Below are 21530 nucleotides of genomic sequence, written 5' to 3'. Positions count from 1 at the left end.
TGGGGGAAAGGGAAGAGGTTTGTGTCCCTCTCATTAGATGTAGAAAATGTTTGTAACAATATTATTTATGATATCAAGAAGCAAACATATCCAGTCAACAATTAGGAATGAATGATCAAATTATGATATGTGGATATGATGAAATAGCATTGTACTCTAAGGAATATGAAGAGTTCATTAAAAATGAGAACTTTCATTTGAAACAATGGGGAATGAAGAAAGCAGAGCAAAGGAATAATATCCATAATCACTAAGGCATTGTAAATTAAGTCATAGAGGCAGGGTTTAAAACTTTTTACTCTAATGTAATAGTCAATGTTAGCACCGTACCACCAAGGATACACCCATTCTCTCCATTAATAATTTACAAACTCTCTATGAGAATGTACTTTATAATGATGCTAGTTAGGGTATTTGTTGTGAGGTGGCAACTCTCTTGGAACAAAATGTATTAATTTTTTTTCTAAGAAGGGGGGAGGGAAGAGTGCTTTTAAATCCAGGAAAAGAAAAGGAACAGGAATACGTAAACAGAAAAAAATAAAATTTAATAACAAAAAGCACATTAATATAATAAATATGTTAAAGGAAATGAAGGGGTTTCTGGTGTCAATGAAAAGACAGGCCTTTTTTTTTTTATAAAGATCTGTTTGTAATCCAAGATCTAGCCTCAATAAAATAAGAGTGCAACAATTTTATAAATGAAGTAAAAAAAAATAAGTAGAAAGTTGAAGCAAATTTGAATTATTCAGAGAAATCAAAATTCTCAGACCCAAGCATCAATGGATCAATGGGGCAGAAGATGCAACCAAATATGTTCTAAGAACAAAGCCACTGCAAAAAGACCTAAAAACACTCTAAGCAAAGATACCAAACGTGAACAGAGGCAAGAAAGGTAATATAAGATGAAGTGAGATACTAATTGTAATGCACTTAGTAGAGTGCCTAACACAGAGTAGTTGCTTAATAAATGCTTATTCCTTTCCCCTTTTAAGAGTCATCAGATTACTTGAAAAATACAAAGAAAATGTTTAATTGTTATTTTCAGAAAATTCCCCAGAATCCTTAAAATCAAAGGACAGGTTACATAGTTGAATAGACATTAGACCAGGGGTCGGCAACCTTTTTGGCCATGAGAGCCATAAACGCCACATTTTTTAAAATGTAATTTTGTGAGAGCCGTGCAGTGCTCACAGTGTGGCTCCTGTAACAGCGCCTGAAAAAAAATGGACTTTATGGCTCCTGCAGAAAGAGCCTTATCTGGCCCTCAAAAGAGCCAGAGATGGCTCGAGAGCCATACGTTGCCAACCCCTGCATTAGACACTCTCAGAGAGAAATGCCAAAATCAGCATAAAACATATTTTTATCAAAGTCCATGGTTTCACCCATAAAGAAATAATTCAAGTGACTTAGAAGAACTATATAATCTATCAAGGTACTTTAATTAAAATCACAGACAACATTCACCCATCAAGACAAAACATGAAAAGATGAAATATGATTTACAGAAATCAAAGGAAATTGAGCTTTGCCCTAAGATCTTCTAATAAACTAAACTTAAAAGATTATTTATATAACTTATATGTGTGTGTAGAGTATCCCCCACTCCAAAATTATAATCATTTTAAAGAAAAGGAAATCAGCCGGGCCCAGGAAAATGACTTTAGGCAATTACTGGAGAAACTGCATGAGTTGGATGGCAATTTGATATGTGTAGTCAAATTGAACCTCAGCTAAAACTCTGAATCACTAAATCAATACTTGTAGATTTCTTGCAAAAGCTGAACTAGGTAAACAGGATGATAGTTGAGGTTTTAGAATCTGAAATTTCTTTATAGAGCAGTGAGAAAGAAAGGAATATGAGAAATGGAATTCATGCTACCTGGGATGAGCAAAAATAGACAAGTATTATAATGATCAGAATAGTGTTAAACAATATAAGGGTAAACGCTAAGAATTGCAGAATTGTATTTAGTTTGGTACTGATGTGTTTCTAAGAGTGGGATCAACCTAGACAAGTATTCCAAGTCACTAAAAGTAACGTGCTAAGCCCTGGTACTATTTTTAGGTGAGAAAAAATCATAATTGAATGAATCAACTAGAGATATGAACTAGGTCTGGCTATCTCTATATAATCAAGACATTTCAACTGGGTTTAAGAGGAAGTCAAGATATCTATCTGGATTGTTTGGGAAATGTGGTTATGCTTTGTGGTCCTTGTATAAAAACAGTAAGCTAGTTTGGAATTGAAAAGTGGAATGTCTAATAACTTAGAGTGGGAGCCTTCTGACCAATTCTTTGGAAAGGAATCCCTAGAGAGGAGGGAGAAACAAAAGGGCCAGGGGCTCCTTCTCCTAAGCTAAATTTTCCTCCATACTTTCCCTGTCCCTGCCCTTAGAAGAGAATTTCCAGAATTTAGGAGGACCAAAGGATTTAGACTCTTACATTAGCTAATTTCTAATAATCTTGTAGGGATCATAATCGGTTAAGGTTCATAAGATTTAACATTAGAAAGACATTCCCAGCATTTCAGCCACATCCCTAAAACTTTTTGGAAGATGTAGTAAGTACCCTGGGGACTCAGCCTGTCACTGAATGTGGGGATTGGGAGAGTAGCTTCAGAGCATGTGTTACCCATGCATATTATGTCTTTGTAATATTCATCATGATGAATATAATAAACAAGGGGTGAAAGAAAATTGACTAGATAAACAAAAAGGGCTTTTTGAGTAGTTGACATTTAGTACATATATCATACATAATAAAGGAACATCAAGAAAATAAAAAGACTTTCTAACATCTCATATATATCCTCTCATTTTTAGCTTCTATATGCCCTCTACCTCTACCTTCAAAAAATGGAAAATAGCTGGTCCCCAACCTCTAGACAATAATTCATATACTTTAAAAAAATCTTTATCTTCCATCTATTGGTTCTAAGGCAGAAGAATAGTAAGGCAATGGGAGTCAAGTGATTTGTCCAGCATCTCATACAGCTAGGAAGTATTTTGAGTCTAGCTTTGAAACCAGGACCTCCCATCTGTAGTCTTGGCTCTCAATCTAATGAACCCCCTAGCTGCCCCCAATTCATGAACTTTTTAAAGAGAGAGTTGTGGCCTCAGCCCTTTCTTCTTCTAACTAGATGATCCCCAATTCTCAAAACCGTTTAATATCTAAGTCTTTTCTAATCATTTAATCCAAACATCAGGTCAAGGAAACTAAAAATAGTACCTGGATCTGTCAATGCTTCTGGCTTCAGTTTGTCTAAAAATTCCTTCTGGAATAGAAGTGAGCTAGGATATGCCCTAATTGCTCCCCAACATGGCAAGATAGAGTGTATATTTAAGGTAGAGCATCCATTCTCTCTCCACTCCTCATCTCCAGAGTGTCTACTAGTAAACTTGTCAATTTTGGAAGGAGCAAGCCAGCACTTGCAGGTGGGGGGGGGTGCTGTGAAGAAGGGGACAGCAGGGTTCCCACTGTAATAGACTGTATTGTCTTTATGTTCTGATATGCCTGGGGATTTGGAGCTTGGAAGGAATTAGCATGCAGGGCAGTATGACTTCCTTGCTCCAGAAAGGGAAAGAAGTCAGCTATTATTGGCTAATACAAATAGCATCATGCTCTCTAAATCTCATGATTGCTTCAAATACAAAAAGGAGGCCATTTTTTAATCTTGCTATGGGGGTGTAGGGTGGAGAAGGGGGCTCTGTTCCTTCAGGGTATACTTCCAAGAGATATAGAATGACTCCTAAACCTCATATTCTTATCCTAGTGGATACCATAAGACAAGTTTCAGTGTCATTCATTCAATGCCTCTCCACGGCATTAAGGAGGGTCCTAAAAATGACGATCTCATTCCTCTCTAGCAGGGAGGCCATTCCTTGGACTCCAAGAGTCCTGACCTCTTTTGTAGTAGGGTGTAGACAAACTGTGGAGGCATTTGTATCATGCACAGTCCCCTTGAATTGTGACCTAGACTGCTCTATTTAAGCCCTGTTTACATCTTTTATCTTCAGAATGCACCATCATAATTTCTCCAAGTTATTACTCAGAACACACCCTCCTACATTTCAGTTTTATTATCCTCATTTTAGGGATGATGAAATGGAAGCTCAGAGCAGTAGCAATTGAGCAAACCCAGAGGTTCTGATCAAGCCCCAGAACACTAACTGCTTTTCTGAGCATCTTCTGCATTGGATAATAGTCCTGGCTCTACTGAGAGGCAGATTATTTGGTTCCCCCACCCATCTCCATTTAAATCTAAAGATAGAAATTCTTATAGATACAAAAGCACCCGCATGCGCACGTGAGCACACACACACACACACACACACACACACTGCTGTTAGTTTGTTAATTAACAATAGTTAAATAGCATTTATATCATATATGCCAGGCACTGTGCTAAGCATTTTATAATTCTTTTTCATGTGATTAGCAAAACCCAAGGAAGTAGGTGCTATAATTATCCTCATTTTATGACTGAAGAAACTGAGGCAAACAGAGATTATATGACTTTACCAAGGTCACAGAGGTAGGAAGTGGCCGAGGCTAGATTTGAACCCAGGTCTTTCTGACTCTTGCCCCCACGTTCACTCCACTTTGCCACCTAGCCGCTGTTCTTCTTATCCTGTCCCATAGGCATAAGAGGATCACAGAGAGCTCTTAATGAATTTCAATTCTTATCTAGCCTTCTCTTTGCTTTTTCTAGCCCTATTTCATCCTCTAATAACTCCAAATGTGTGGTCTCCAGTGTCTAATTGCTCCAGACTGCAGCACACAACTTTCTAAATGAACCAGATGGACAGGTCTGAGGCTTTAAAGGTTGAGAAGTACCCTGATACTGCATAGTAAGAATCTCATTTCCAAGCTGAGGAACAAATGAGCTCCTGCCTGCCCTCTTCATTATATTACAGTTTTTCAGCAAAGGATCCAAATGGCTAGCCATATAGCATATCTTATATATTATAATACCAATATATTATATCTTATATATCAATATATTATATATTCGATTTGTCTTCAACAAACAACTTTGGTTCTTTTGTTAACCTCTAGAATGCCTTATCTTTCTCTTGCTTTTTGCCTTTTACTTTATTCCTCCAGGGAGGGCAGCTAGGTCACATTGGGGGTAGAACACTAGTCCTGGGGTCATAAAGCCCTGAGTTCAAGTCTGGCCTCAGACACTTAGTAGCTGTGTGACCCTGGGCAAGTCATTTAGCTCTGTTTTCCTCTGGTTCCTCATCTATAAAATGAGCTAGAGAAGGAAATGGTAAAACCACTTTAGTCTCTTTGCTAAGAAAGCCCCAAATGGGGTCACAAAGAGTCTGATACAACTGAATAACAACAATTATTCCTTCATTGTGTGACATTAAAACAACAGAAACATAAAGCTGAGAGGGAGTTCAGCAGTTGTCTGGTCCTTTTGCAGGTAAGGAAAACGAGTTCAATCAATGATAAATTCAGTTCGTAATATCATAAGATGGGACACAAGTGATATAGGTAAATGTACTTAACAGCCACACATGATTGGAGCTCAGTAAAGAAGGCAGAGCTGAGGTTCATTTGATTCTCCCAAACAGAGAATATTATTGAACCAATTGGAGTGATGAGAGAAAATTGTCAATGACAGAATCTTGGAGAATTGACTACTTTTAAGAATACAGAAAAAGAGTGACAAATTAGAAGATAAGCCAGAGAAGAAAAAAAGGAAATGAGTTATGGAAGCCAATAGGAAAAGAATCATAGAATTTTAAAGTTAGGAGAGGCATGAGTATAGCGAGGTGGCTCAGTGGATTGAGAGCCAGACCCAGAGATGGGAGGTCCTAGGTTCAATTCTGGCCTCAGATATTTCTTAGTTGTGGGAACCCGGGAAAGTCACTTAATAAACATTGCTTAACTCTTACCAGTCTTTTGCCTTAGAACCAATATACAGCATTGTTTCTAAGAATGAGGGTAAGGGTTTAAAAAAATATAGATCATAAGGATAGATCATTGTAACACAGTAAGAGTTGGGACCAGGTCTACTGACTCAATGTCCAGTGTGGTCTGCATTACATCACATAATTTTAAGCGGCATAGAGAAGGTTAACTGAGTAAACCATGAAGAAATGGAAAAGGATGAGGTTATACAGAAGGGCTACTGAATTTGGCAATGAGCTCATATATGGTTTTTGAAAAATAAATCTCAGTGTGATTATGGTAGTAGAAACAGTATTACAAAGGGTTAGTAATCAGGTAAGATGTAATGAGGGCAGTGAGTTGTGGACTATTCTAATAAATTTGCAATTGAAGGAGACTAGAAAGGAAAAGTAAACTAGCAAGAGAAAACATGAGCCACCACCCCCCAAAAAAATTTGTTCATTTATTTTCTTAAGGCTAGAAAGAAGGAATTCAGTGATGGGGGGGGGGGTTGAAGATGCAAGACAGATAAAAGGTACCATATTTTGTTTTTTTTTTCATTTTTGGATCCCCAGGACCAAATGCAGCACTTTATAAATAACAAAATGATTTTTTAAATTGAATTAGACTGAATTTGTTGACTTTATGGATCCATAGTCCCATGGGACTCAGAAGAAAATGGAATTAACAGAACGTTATAGGTCAGTCTTTAAAAAGAACCTGGTTCATAGCATTGAGCCTGCTGGAGGCATTTTGATATATTCGCATAATCTCAGTAATACTAAGTCCTCTTCTGGAGATAAGCCTAAAGATCTTTTTACACATCTGGATTCTACAACACATCTTAAATTATTCTGTCTCTTCATCATTAATCAAAAGAAGGTAAATTAAAGGGAAAAAAAGGTGAGGGAAAGAGGAGTGACCATTTTTGAAGAAATGCTAGCACAGCAGAAAGGTAACTAATCAAAAATACCAACAATAATGGATAATCTGTAGCTCATAAAGAAATAAACAGTGAGACATTTCCACTTGAAGTCTAAGATCTTGCTTTCTGCTTTCTATTCAATATATATACTTCACATACCCAGGTAATAGGACTAGAGTGACAAGATTGCAATGTGGGGCATTTGGTCCTTTACTGAAGGAGCACTGCTCTTTCAAGTCTTTCTCTTCTCACATATCTGAGAACAAGCTGGGCACTCACTCTCAGTTAATTGGCATAATTCTTTTTCAAATATTAGTAAAAGGTTTTTACTCCTTCCACTGATACTTTCATTTTCATAGGGGACTAGAACTATCTATCACAAGTGTGACCCAAAAGAATGAATCTCTAATTGTAATATTTCAAGACACCATATCGGGCTAAGTAATCAACTGCCTAGCCTACTTGATCATATGGTTGTTCTTATTAAGTGGCTGCAAGTAGAGTGCATAAGATGCTCTCCATCTCAATTATACTGGAGACATGATTTCTACTCCCAAATTAATTCCACTGTAAATTTATAATCTACTAAAACTCAGAGTTCAAAGCTAAGCTAACAGCAGAACCAATAATGCATGTAACCCCATTTAGAGCCAACAGCCTCTTGTAAAAACCAGCATGAAGCGAGAATGAAGACACTCATTTGTGAACAAAACCATGTCATCAAAGATATCATTATAATTGTACATCCTGTATTCAGAAAATGATTTGGTCTCTTCAGGGTTGAAGATCAAGAGTGTCTTTCTTCCACCCATATTATATTTTGTCCTCTCTGGCTTAGTCTGAAAATTACCAAAAGTATGTCCTACCCTCTCCCATTTCCTCTCCTTGGTCAGAAGGATTATCACCAGTTTGGGGTGCATCTGGTAGCCATCCTCGCTGAAGGACAGGTTTCTCCCTTCAAAAGTGACATTGATTAGGTACCTAGGAAGATAAAAAAGAAAGAAAAATTAAACATGGATACCCAAGTACATATGAAACAATGTTATAGAGATCTTATGTACTGCCTCTCCAACTCTGATCTGTTAAGGAACTCAAGTGTAAATGTATCAAGACAGAAAAAAAAAAGTTTCAAAAGAGAAGAGTAAGCTGAGTGTCAAGAGTTGGAATAATACATGAGGAGAGGGATAGGATATAGGGCCAATAAAGGGGGAGAAATGAACTTTCAAGTACTAAAGCAGAAATAAAGTAATAATGAAAAACAAGAAATAGAAGGGATATAAAATGAAATAATGAGAGTATATGAAGAAAAAATTAAGAAAGTAAAAGAAAAAATGTTAAAAATTTTAAAAACTGAAGAAAGGAAGGTAAATGAAAGAGAAAAATGAATGCCAAAAGAACTTCTCTTGTTTTAAAATTGTTAACAGACATACTACATGAGATCTAACATTAATAAATACCACAGAAACAAATAAAATTCACATCAGGGTTAATATGATACATATTTGACAATATGTATTTTTATCATTGTACCACCTGCTAATTTAGCATAAATTGAAAGGGCATTAGGATCTCAAAACAAATTTCATTGATTTCAGTGTTGCCAATTCTGCTCCCAGTTGGTCATACCTGGGACAGGATATGGCTTTCTTCAGGTTTTTCTAGAAAATCAGAAACCTGAGATCTAGATCATGCATAGAGTATTCATATAGTTCATTCTCCAGAACTACAAAATCTCAGAGTTGGGAGGGACTCTGGAGGAAACTTATTTCAACCTGTACCTGTATCTTCACCATAGCATGAACGTTGATGGATGCTGTGGAGGCAAAAGCAGTTGGGACCCTGAGAGCAAAAACAGAGAGCATGCCTGGGATCAGCCAAAGGAAAAAGATAAATAGAAGAAGGAAGATGCTCTCTGAGGACCTTCTGAAGATAACTGACATCCATAATTCATAAATATTCAACTATCTAGGACTCCTCATTTCTGTGGCAGGGCACATCAACAAACCAACCAATTAACAAGCATTTATTGTTTATTAATTTTTTTGTTAAAATATGGAACACATAACAAATTTGCATTTTGTCCTTGTACAGGAACCATGTTAACCTTCTCCGTATCATTCTAACTTTTTATATGTGCTCCCAAAGCAAGCACTTAACTATTTATTCAGTCTTACTATGTATAGGCATTGTCATAAGTCTGAGGTTACAAACGAGAATGAAATAATCCTTTTTCTCCAGAAGCTCACATATGGGAAATACACACACACACACATAATATATATATATATATATATGCACACACACACATATATATATACACACATGTATATATATATTTATATGTGGAAAAATGAAAAATAAATGTAAGGCAATTAGGGAGAAAATTACTTAAAATTGTGGAAAATCAGGAAATATATTATATGGAAGATAGTGCTAGAGTTGTGTTTTGAAGAAACAGAGATTGAATGAGGTAAAAGTAAGATGGGAGTGTTATTCTAGTCATGGGAGATGGTCAATACAAAGACAGAGAAACAGGAGATGGAATACCATGAATCAAGAACAGAAAGAAGACCATGTTAACTGACTTTTAGAGAATAGGAAGGGGAATATGTGATGAGGCTGAAAAAATAGGTTGGGACCATATTGTGGAGGGCTTTAAAAGTCAAAGAGAGAAGTTTATGCTAGAATTTTTTTAAAGAGATTGGCAGGGTCATATCTGCAATTAAAGAGAATCAATTTGGCAGCTGTAGAAAGCCATTGAAATAGTTTAGGTGAGACATGTAGAAAATAGGGATTCATGGTTACTGTGTTAGTAGAGAAAAAGGGACAGTTTTCAATGATATTAAGGAAGTAGAAATGACAAAATATGTTGACTAATGCGATATTTAAGATGAGAGAGTAAGGAGTAAAGGATAAAGCCAAGTTATGAACCTAGGCAATTGGAAAGGTGGTGCTCTCCTTGACAGGAAAAGCAAAGGTTGTAATTGGGTGGGTTTAGTGGAAATATGGAGAATTTTGTTTTGGACATATTAATTTTGAGATGTCTCTGGGAAATCCAATTTGAAATGTCAGATAGGTAGTTGGTGAAGTGGGACTGAAGCTCAGGTGAAAGACTAAGTTGGATATATAGATCTGGAGTCATCAGTAGAAATATGGTGATTAAATCCAAGAGAAGGAGGTCATTAAGAGAAAAGTGTAGAAAAGAGAAGAATGTTTAGGCAAGAACTTTTGAAAAAATAGCTATAGAGTATGACATGGATGAAAATCAGTGAAAGAAAGTAAAAAGAAGATGTCTGATTGATAGGAAGAAAACCTGGAAAGAGTTGGACCATGAAAACTCAGAGAGGCACTGAGTGTTTAGGAGGAAAAAATAATTGGGAATTTTAAATGTGAAAAAGAAGTGAAAAAAGAAGGATGAGATTCGAGGGGACAAAAAACAAGATCTGGTAACTTAGAATAGTTTTAAGCTGATCGATAAGGTGAAAAATCAGCCCGCAAAGGGTTAAGGAGTGAAGGGGTGGAGAGGAAGTAGATTCACCAAATAAAGATAACTTTTTCTTGGAGTTTAACTGAGAAAGAGAGCAGAGATATGAGGTGATAACTTGATGGTAGGACCTAGTAGACAATTTTTAAGGCTGGAGAGTTGGGCATGTTTGAAGAGAGTAGGGAAGGATCTAGAAAATTGAGAGAGATTAAAGATTGGTGGAAAGGATGATGACAGACAAGAAAATTTACTAGAGGAGAACGTAGGAGATGGGACCAAGGGTAAATGCAGAGAAGGCTGGTCTGTGCAAGAACTACCTAATCAGATTGGTAGAAAGGAAAGTAGCAGGTGATGTCAAAGCAGTTTTAGATGAAGATAAGGGGAAAAGAGAGAGGAGAAAATCATGTCAGATGTTTTCACTTTTCTCGGTAAAGTTAAGAATCAAGGGCTTTAATTTAGAGGAGAAAGGGAGGAGGAGTCATAGGAGGCTTGAAAAGAGAGGAGAAAGTTTATAATAGCTTTTGTGGGAAATAAGGAAACAGTTAGAAAGGAGGATTCTTCTTTGCTTTGAGGGTATAGTTGAAATTTAACATATATTTGTAGCATCAGCATGAATGTATGCCTGCCACCAGCTTCATTCAGCAGCACCTAAACAGAAGTCAAGGAAATAGATGGGAGAGCATGCTTTGGTTCAAGTTAACCTTTAGAAGAGCATCTTCTCTTTTGCAGTGGAATCTGCAACTAATTTTTCACTCATCAAAAATCAGAATTCTCTTTAAAGATGCCCAATATGGTTATATGTTTTAACTTGTGAGGTTCATGATTCTTCTTGAGAGCTTCTTATCCTCCATGACCCACATCTCACTACAAAATGTTAGACCATTGCATCCTACCTATCCTTACTCTAAAATATTTTAAATCTGCTTTTCCAAAATCCATTGTACATTTCAAACTACGCCTGGTAGTTTTCTATTCTTTCACAAACTCTAATACAGTTAATCACTCCAAAAGCCCAAGACTTCAATAATCAATTCCTAATTGATCAGAATTAAGCAGAAATTACTTTCTTTTATTTGATGAAATATTAAGAAAAGTCATCAATTTATAAGTTGATTCTAGTCTATCTTCCCAGCTTTATTATACATATTTTCCCCCTCATACACTCTTCAGTGACCTTCTTAAGTTTCCTCACAAACAGCATTCAATTTCCAGGGCATCCTCTCAGTCTGTCTCTCTTGCCTGGAATGCTCAGCCTACTCCCACCTCTTAAAATCCCTCGTGCCCTATAGAACTCAGTTCAAACACTGACAGGAGGCCTATCCTCTACCCTTCCTTCCCACCTCAACAGCTGTTAAAAGTCTCTTTCAAAAATTATTTTACATTTATTTTATATATGAATTGAAGTTAGGAAGACTTGAGTTCAAATCCAGCCTCAGACACTCAAAAGCTCTGTGTCCTTAGCAAGTCACTTAACCTGATCCTTTTGTTTCCTCATCTGTAAAATGAGGATAATAAATGTACCTACATTACCAGTTGTTGTGAGGATTAAATGAAATAAGTGCTTCACACATCTTAAAATATTATATAAATGCTAGCCATCACCATCAAACTATTATTAGAGAGAGAAAGGTAGCATAATATATAGTCAATAGAGAGCCAGGTTGATGGAGAGGAGAATCTGAATTCAAGTCCTGCTTCTTCCATATATTGGCCATGTGATCCTGGTCACTTCATGTGCCAAGAACAATTCTCTAAGAGTTGTAGAAAAATTGTCAACTTGCACTGGGGGGGAAGCAAGCAGTTCCTTATTGGGTACTGCCAACATAAATGATGACAGATCCAGTCCCTATCTTATCTACATATACATATTTTCTCTTTCTATAGCAGGGGTCGGCAACGTTTGGCTCTCGAGCCATATCTGGCTCTTTTCAGGGCCAGATATGGCTCTTTCTGCAGGAGCCATAAAGTCCATTTTTTTTTTCAGGCGCTGTTACAGGAGCCGCACTGTGAGCACTGTACGGCTCTCACGAAATTACATTTTAAAAAATGTGGCGTTTATGGCTCTCACGGCCAAAAAGGTGGCCGACACCTGTTCTATAGAATATTAGCTATTTGAAAGATGGGGATTGTGCCATTTATGTCCTTTTATCTCCAGTGTCTATGCTGGGGTACAGTGCCTGGCCCATAGGAGATCCTTAATAAAATGTTTCTTGATGGTCTGATTGATTTCTTTGTTCTGGTCTGACAAAATCTGAAACTATCAGTATTATATTTTAGGAAGGATATTGATAAACTGGAGGTCATCTAGAGAAGAGCAACCAGGACTATGAAGGACCTTGACTTTACACCATGAGAACCAATTAAAGAAACTGGGAGAGACTCTGGGGAAGGAAGGAAGGACATCAAACATTTGAAAAGCTATCATAGAATCCAAAAGCTCAACCCCAGGAGGCTGATATAAGAAAACTTCCCTTTAAACTAGTTATCAAAAGTAGAAAATGCTATTTTAAAAGGTAATAGATCCCTCCTTCATGGAGGTCTTCAAGTAGAAGGTAGATGACAACTTGTTAATATATATTAGTTAGGTGAAATAGTGGATAGATTATTGGACCCTGTGTCAGGAAGACCTGAGTTCAGACTATGGGTAAAACATTGAGTTAGCCTTTGCTTGCTTCAGTTTCTTCATCCGTAAAATGATAATAATAGCACCTACTCCTAGGGTTGTCATAAGAATAAAATGAGATAATATTTGTAAAGTGCTTTGCAATCTTTAAGGGCATCATATAAATGATAACTAAATATTGTTCAGTCATTTCACTAGTGCCAATTCTTCATGACCCCTTTTGGGGTTTTCTTGGCAAAGACACGAAAGTGGTTTGCCATTTGCTTCTCCAGTTTATTTTACATATGAAGGAACTGAGGCAAACAGGGTTAAGTAATTTGCCCAGGGTCACACAGTTAGTAAGTGTCTAAAAGGAGATTTGAATTCATATCTTCCTGGTTCTGGCCCTGGTGCTCTGTCACTTGTGCCAGTGAGGTGCTCAACTAAATGAATCACTAGTGTAACAAATTACCTTCTGGGGAAGACTCTTGTTTAGGTATATGTTAGACTAGATAGTCTTGGAAGTCCCTTCTAAATAAGAAATTTTGTAATTCTGGGAGGCACCTTCCTCCTAAATGCTTGGAGGAAATGGGGAGAAGGTTCAAGTCAGTTCCAATGAGCTGACACCCCTATAAACCTTAAGGGAATGACTCATAGGAGTGGGACCCAAATTGATCAAACATAGCCAAGAAAACATGTGCTCTGGGCTGTTATATTACAGTGTACATAGTGGCACACATGTTCAGATTAACAGGAGCTATGTGGGTAATTGAGAGGTGTGCCAGTAAAATCTTCCCTGCCACCTGCACCCCAGTCCCCGCCCCTTTTCACTGCTGGCTGCTATGATCTGATAATTAGCACATTCCTCACTGAAGAATTCCCATAGGAGTACTCATTACAACAGCATTAATGCAACTGTGCTAACGATAATTAATGTTCCTTTACCATAACTACCCAAGAAATCAATAATGATTAGCTCCATGTTCACATGACTTGTACTCCTAAGCCTCATGCCTGGTACTGCCTAAAAGTGATGAGCCCATTAAAAACCTGGAAAGGTAGAGACAATATAATCAGGGAGAAGGTGTTGCACAACTTGAGGGGGAGGGAGATGAAAAGGGGTGGGAGTTAAATAAACATGGAAGAACTCTTTAATACATTTAAAGGAAAGATATTGATCACCAGAAGCTGGTAAAAAGCTTCTCTTTTCTCTGCCTCATCCCACAAACTCAAAGTGGTACAATTCTAGGAACCATGAATATCCATGCAATAAAGATGCCAGAACCCAGGCCCTTCTTGGTTGCCTAAAGTGATGCTCGTGGCAGCATGGAATAGAATCCTCTTAGGTCACTCTCCCTGGTGGTCCAGGATCTGACTGGAAACTCTCATTCCTTTTATTCATGATCAACAGCTGCTTCCAGAGCTATAAGTGAAGTATAAAGTAGCCTCTCCAAAACTCCTTTTCAATCTAACTTGATAAATCCTACTGTGTACCTACTGTGTGGAACAGACTGTGACAGGTGCTAAGTGGGCGATGTGGGAGAAGATTGAGGTTTGGAGAATTCGAGTCTTAGAGAACTTACAATTTACAAAGTAAGGTGAGGGGGAAGATAAACAAATGTACTGATAACCACAATATAAGGCAAAATATGGTGACATTAGGTACGAATGAAATGCTACTGCGGTTCATGAAAAAGTTAGCATTTTAATTGGGTCTTGAAAATTGGCTACAGTATTAAGAAGTGGAATTTTATGGGTTGGAGGTAGAGGACGGAGCAAGGTAATTATAGGTACAAAGAACTGCATTAGGTCTGGAAGGTCCAAAGGCAGGAAAGCTTGGGGTTGGTTTTGGGAACAAGTAGTCGCATTTGGGTAAAGTACAGCACAAATGCATATGAACAATAAAAATATCCTGGAAGGATAGGATGGAGCCAGAGGATAAAGGTCTTCAAAACCAAAATAAGAAACCTTTATTTGGTAGGCAATGAGGACCCACTGGACATTTCTGAGCAGGAGAGGAACAAGTTTAGGAATCTTATTTAGGAAGATTCACCTACCTAGTCTCCAGTAGTACAAATTTCTTCTCAGTCTAATATTTCTTCTTCACATCTATTTTTTAATTGATTATTCATTTGTGCTACATTTCAAAAACAATTCCAGGAAGTGTCTTCTAACTAATATTCTTTAAAGCCTATTCATTGGTGTTTTTAATAAATATGCTGGAACTATGCATCCAAGTGACAGTTGTTCCATTCAAAGTAGTAACTTTGAGAACCTACATGTATACTCATACAAATTATGCTGCAATTGCCTAAATTATTGCTTATATTCTCTTTTTAAACAGTATTTTTAAACGGTATTCAGAAGCGACTTCTAAGCTATGGAATTTAGATCTATTTATTGTTTTATAGTAAGACATTGTGGCTTGCTGAAAACACTATTAGTTGGTTTGATCACTCATATTTCCTCAGAGGTGGCTCTGAAGGAATTTTAGTGGTTTTCAAAAGGGAAACACACCTTTATAATACGAGGATCTATACTGTCTTTCCCTGAAATTGGCTATGGTCTAAGATTTGACACCAAAAAGCAGTGACTGTTTCAGTCTTTGCATTCATATCATAGTATAGTGTCTTTATTACAGGGCTTGCTCATTGACTGATAGATTGAACATCCTATAGACTTATGTGGAATCTCTGAAAGAGTTCTAAATATATTTTGAGCTACAACATTATCAATGGAATAAGTGCATTACCTCCCATAGTGATTTATTCTTTTTATATTTATTCTGTACATATATCTATATATCTATATATTACATATATATGCTTCCTCATATAGAACATTAGCTCTTTGTGAGTTGTTATTTTCACTTATTTTATTGGCACTTCCATCACCTAACATCATGCCTAGCATGTAATAGGTACTTAATAAATGGACTTTATTAATGAATGATTCCATATGCACCCAGGCATAGTTGTACTTTGTTTGGAAAAAAAGTGGAGTAAATTTATGTAATGTGAACCCACCAGGCACTAGAGTTACCAATGACAGCAGCGTACTTCTATCCCTCTAGAAATGTGTTAGGAGAGCAAAAAATTCAGTTTCCAAAATGATTCCTTTAGACATATGATTTCATTTGTTCCCAATAATAGCTCTATTTGTTAGACAGCGCATTATCCCCATTTTATGAATAACAACACAAAGGTCCAAAGAGGTGAAGGGATTTAGTTATAGCTCAAAGTCACCTCTCTTAACTAAACTGGTGCCCTTTCTTCCCCACCAACAAGTAGAGGATGGACCATTGAATTTGGAGTCAAAAGAGCCGGTTCTAGTCCCACCTCTACTATTTACTATGCATGTTTTTAGTTAAATTGATTAATTTTTCTTATTTGTTTCCCTTAAGGTTTGCAGAATTGTTAAGGTCGTTCCAAATTCTATCTCTTACAAACCAGTTTCTTTTTGGGTTTTCGTACAGGAAAATTCTGACTGTGCTCTGAGGAAATTCAACGCTGGTAATAGCATGCTTGTCCATGGCATCCTGCACAGTATGTTTGGAGAGCACAACATAAACATCAACTGGAAAAGATGTCTGTCAGGGCATGAGCCCTATTGAGCGATGGACATTTGGTGTTTCCACTTTACTTGTTGATGAAAGGCCATTAGTCTGATCCCTTTCATCTCAATATTGCAGGATGCCATGCTGCCAGAGTGGAATTTATTGTTTTTCCTAATCATTATTGGGTATAGCTTCTTCTGACTACTGTGAAATTCTCAGCAATGAGGAGATGATTAGTCATAATATTTTATTTGCATAAAGTCTACTTCTAAGAGACCATGAAGATAGCTTGTCCAAGATTTAAAAGTTAGAATCAGAATGATTCCCATTTACATGGTACCTTTAAGTCTACTGTTCATTTTAGTTTTATCCTAACACATCACTGGGATGTCAAAGTGATCTTGTATTCTCATGAGGGATAGCAAAACTGAAAACTATGGCAGTTCTTTTCAATTTGGAAAGGATTTTCATGTAAGACTATTTTTGTCCTCCATGAAGCAATCTACGTAAGTCTAGAGAAGAGCTCCAAATTTGGCCATAAAACTGAATTTTTTAGTCATGGTAACTCCTGAGGACTGTCTATCAAGTTATCTATAATGGATAGAGGGGTGGGTTGCCCACCTCAATGAAATTATAACTCTCTGAAGAAAGTAATCAAAGTTTATAAGGCACTTTATTCATAAAGAACCTAAAATTCTTGATCAATGACTCATGTAAAGCCCAGTAGAATTGCATGCCAGCTATGGGATGGAGAAGGGGTAAGGGAAGGAAAAGAATATAAATCTTATAATCATGGAAAAAATCTCCTTAATTAATTAATTAATTAATTAAACATTCACCCAAAAAATAAAGAACCTAAAATATTGATAGTACAAGTATAATTTCCCCCATTGTACAGATAAGGAAACTGAGGATCAGAAATTAAGCAATTTGTCCAGAGTCACACAACTGGTCTTCTGATCTCCAAGTCCAATGTTTTTTCCACTATGTTTTGCTAATTTTTAATATATAGGAGTCTGATTTTTGTTTGTTTGCCGGGCCTTTTTGAGATTGGGTATCCCAATTTCCCTCATTCTAGAAGTGCAATGACCCATCATGGACCCAATCCCAATACTTATCTGCATGGAGGCGTGCTCCTTTTCTGGCCAGTTCACATCTCTTGAGGTAGCTTGGAGGTTCCCCACTCCTGGAGGTTCACTATGTTGGTGCCAAATAGGCCATCAGCTTGAACTTTCCTGTAGCTCAGAATTCCCAAGCTCACAGTCCCCCAGGCTCCTCAGGAGGGAGGAGAGGCACACATCTCCATGCCTGGCTAGAAAAGTCCTCCAAATATCTTTCCCCCTCACCTTTCAGAGCCCTCTCTGAATACTGAGCAATTCTCCTTTCTTTTAGCTAACAGTGTTCCTCAGAGACCTAACTTGGCTGCCCTGTTAATGCCACATTAATCAAAGGTGCTTAGTACAAAACCTATTTCTCAGTCAGGCAACTGCATTGAATTTGATAATGAGAAAGTGAATCTACCCTATCTCCATGCCCCACAAGCCCTAGGCATCTTTCCTGTCAAGATCTGGCAGAATATCAAGGGCAACAGATGTGTTACTGGCAGCAGCCCAGGAGAGCAGAGCTCCAGGGATGGAATGGGACAGCAGGACCCGGCTAAGAAATGGGAACAGGTGAAGTTGTTTAAAAACAAAAACTAAACTAAAAACAAACAAACAAAAGTCTACTGTGCGTGCTTTAAGGCTGTGCTTAAAGGGAAAATTATATATATATATATTTTTTTATACCACAGAATTAAAATTCTCTTCCTGTTTCACAGATAGAACACTCATTATATTGGAAAGTTGCCCTGCAAGAAGTGATGATATCTCCTCGGCAGTGGTTTCAGTAGGAGAAAGTGCCAATAGAATTTTGAGATTATATTTACCTTTTATATTTCTACTTCTTCACTACTGTGTAATTGCATTTACTAAGCATAGTCCTGCATTTTCTCTATTATTTTTCCTTTCTGGCTGACCCTCAATGCAGAATCACCTATCAATTTGGACTTTAATTCTCACTAAAATACACTCCAACTATATGCCTTTGGTCCTTTCTAAATAGGTAGCTTTTGTGGAGGGCCTATAGATTTCAGAGTAAAGGAGGTATCTTATGGATGTTTCCTTATCCTCCATTTTAATTTTCTTTCCTTTTCCCACATTTGACTCGTCACCTCTTGAGCCACTCCTTACTTCCTTTTACCTTCGATGCTCAAAAAAGATCCATTTCTACTTGATCTCTCTGCTTTAAGTCTCTGCCTTCCCCAGTCTATCCTCCATACAGTTGCCCAAGTACTTTCCTTAAGGACCAATATGACCATGTCACTCCATGACTCAAAAAACTCTGATTGCTCCCTACTTCCTCTATAATAAAATATAAACTCTTCCTTTTAATTTTTAATGCACTTCAAAACGTAACTCTAACCTATTCTACCACCTCAATTTATATTCCTGACTTTCTGGTACTCGTTGTCATTATTCAGTTGTTTTAATTGTTTCTGACTCTTCATGACCCCTGTTTAGTTTTCTTGGCAGAGATGCTGAAGTGGTTTGCAACTCCTTTCTACAGTTCATTCTACAAATGCAGAAACTGAGGCAACATTAAAAGTCTTGCCAAGGGTCTCACACAGCTACTAAGTTTCTGAGGCTGGATTTGAATTCAAGAAGAAAAATTTCATGATTCCAGGGCTCACAATTCTATCTATTTATCTTGTTTCTTATGCTCTGAGAACCAACCATATTGGCATTCTCTCTACTGCTCATAGGGCACTCCATCTCTGCTCTGACCATCTCCTATGCCTAGAATCACTCCCTCTTCATATTTTCATTGAAGAATTCTTTGTTTCCTTTAAGATACATTTGAAGTAACACAAAAATCCTTTCTTGATCCCCTTTACCACTAGTTCTTTCTCTCTGTAATCTACTTTCATTTATCTACTTTTCATTTGCTCTATTCTCTTTATACATATTGGATATGTTTATGTGTGGAATTATTTGCTCCCCTCTAACACTTTGAGAATAAGGTCTATTTCATTCTTTGAATATGTATCTCAACACCTAATACAAGACCTGGTATAGAGTAGAGTCTGCTCAATAAATACTTTCAATTATTTATTTATTGATATTCTGTAATATTACCCACTAACCACATACAAACATCCAGTTGACAGTGTGGACTATAGAGGACACAGAAAGACATACTGCCCTGGTAAGACCATCTATGGAGTACTCTGATTAGTTCTGAGGATCATATTGAAGGAAAAAAATAATCTAAAGTACGCTGAGAGGAGGGCAAGCATACAGAATGAAGGAGGTCTTTAGCCTAAAAAGGAAAATATTGCAGGCAATGGGACATGAAACCCCAATTTTTTTTTTCTGTACAGAAGAGGAAATGAACTTGTTCTGTTTGATGTCCGATGGCAAAACTAGACATCATGAGTGGAAATAGCAGAGACAAATTTGGACTTGATATAGGGAATTGTTGCTAACAGTTTAAATTAAACAATACTGGAACAGGCCACCATAAACAATTATGGATTATTTTATTAGAAATATTCAAGAAAAAATGTTGGATGATGCACCTGTGTGGTGGAGAGAATTCTTTTGGGGGATATAGGTGGGATAAGATAATAGCTGAGGCTTTTTCTAACTCTGAAATTCTGTGATTTCATTAATGCAGAAGTGAGTACACAAAAATGGTAAACAAATGAGATATGTTGTAGGGTAATGGACATGTAACAGATCATCCCATGGAACATATACAGAATTGCCCTTCTTGCTTCCATATGACCCTCTGAGTTAATTCAGTGTTTTCATTTGGGGAAGCTTCTGACTGTGATCAGGGGTTTCATTATTCCCAAAGCACCCAAATGCTGAGCCAGAAGCAGGAAGCACATTGTTCCAAGAAAAGATATTTCTGGAAATCTGACAAGGGGAAAGAGGAGTTGGTGGTCTGAGATACTATCCTATTAATGGATGAGGCTTTATCTAGAGGTTGGATTTCTAGAGAAATTACTCCTGGCAAAGATAAGTCATTTCATCACAATTTGTTTCTTTGAGAAGAATGACCAGAAAGGGATTGCTAGGTGAATATTATGTCTCTAGGGAAGGTATGTCAAAAAATTGCATTAGGATGTGATCAGAGTTGAGTGCATAATGCAGAAGAGACAAAAGTATTTGATCTGAAATGATTCATTAGTCTTAGAGGATGACTGTTTTGGGTACCAATAATAGACATCTCTAGGAAGTTCTTGCCTTCTAATAAAGAAGGAAGACAATTGTTTAGCAAACTCCTATCCTTCTTACTTTATTTATCTCTGTACCACTAAATTCCAGGCTACTGAGGTGCAAAATACACTTTCCAATCCCTGCTACTCACTCTCCCATTTACTTCAACTTTATGTCCCCTCCTCCAAAACTCCACTTCATATCCACTCACCCTGAGACTTCTGGAACTTCTGCAGCCTTCAAAGCCTTCTGGCTTCAAAGGAATGTCTGTCTCTTAGGATCCCTGGTTTTCTTCAAGATTCAGCTTAAATATTATCTTCTATGTGTAGCTTTTGCTATTCCCCCAGCTACTAGTGCCCTCTCTCCCCAAACTATCTTGTATTTATTTTATAATGTGTGGATATACTTTTATAACTAAAGGTTGTCTCCTCTGATAGAATATAAACTTTTTTTAGGACAGGGACTTTCATTTTTATTTTTGTAGTCTCTGACCTTAAAACTGTGCCTATGACCATAGTAATTGTTTAATGAATGCTAATTAATTGATTTAGTGACAAAATTGATTATTATAGACAAACCCCAAAAGTGCTAACTTTGATAAGGAAAAGTTTCTTGGGACACAGTTAATAGAGGGATAATCCAGAATATAGATTTTAGAAACAGGGATAGGGTGAGAGGATGCATTCATAGAATATAGGTTTGTTGAAAGGAAGATGTGACTCTGAGTAAATAGCAATATCTCTCTCTCTCTCTCTCTCTCTCTCTCTCTCTCTCTCTCTCTCTCTCTCTCTCTCTCT

The 21530-nt window shown here is 37.2% G+C and overlaps 1 protein-coding gene and 1 non-coding gene across 2 annotated transcripts in view; both read right to left on the bottom strand.

The window, feature by feature from the left end:
* GRIN2B (glutamate ionotropic receptor NMDA type subunit 2B) overlaps positions 1-21530 on the bottom strand; it is a 469961-nt gene that overhangs the window by 161899 nt on the left and 286532 nt on the right. Inside the window, exon 3 of the mRNA XM_044678009.1 lies at positions 7693-7807. Coding sequence (XP_044533944.1) covers positions 7693-7807 — 115 coding nt within the window. The remainder of the gene's footprint in view (positions 1-7692; positions 7808-21530) is intronic.
* On the bottom strand, positions 8873-8978 carry LOC123250780. The gene has a single exon (XR_006506421.1). It is a non-coding gene; the product is annotated as a U6 spliceosomal RNA (small nuclear RNA).

This window comes from Gracilinanus agilis, chromosome 5 (genome assembly GCF_016433145.1).
Source record: "Gracilinanus agilis isolate LMUSP501 chromosome 5, AgileGrace, whole genome shotgun sequence".
Classification (NCBI taxonomy): Eukaryota; Metazoa; Chordata; class Mammalia; order Didelphimorphia; family Didelphidae; genus Gracilinanus; species Gracilinanus agilis.
The sequence above is the reverse complement of the archived record's forward strand: the minus strand, read 5'-3'. Positions and strand labels throughout refer to the sequence as shown.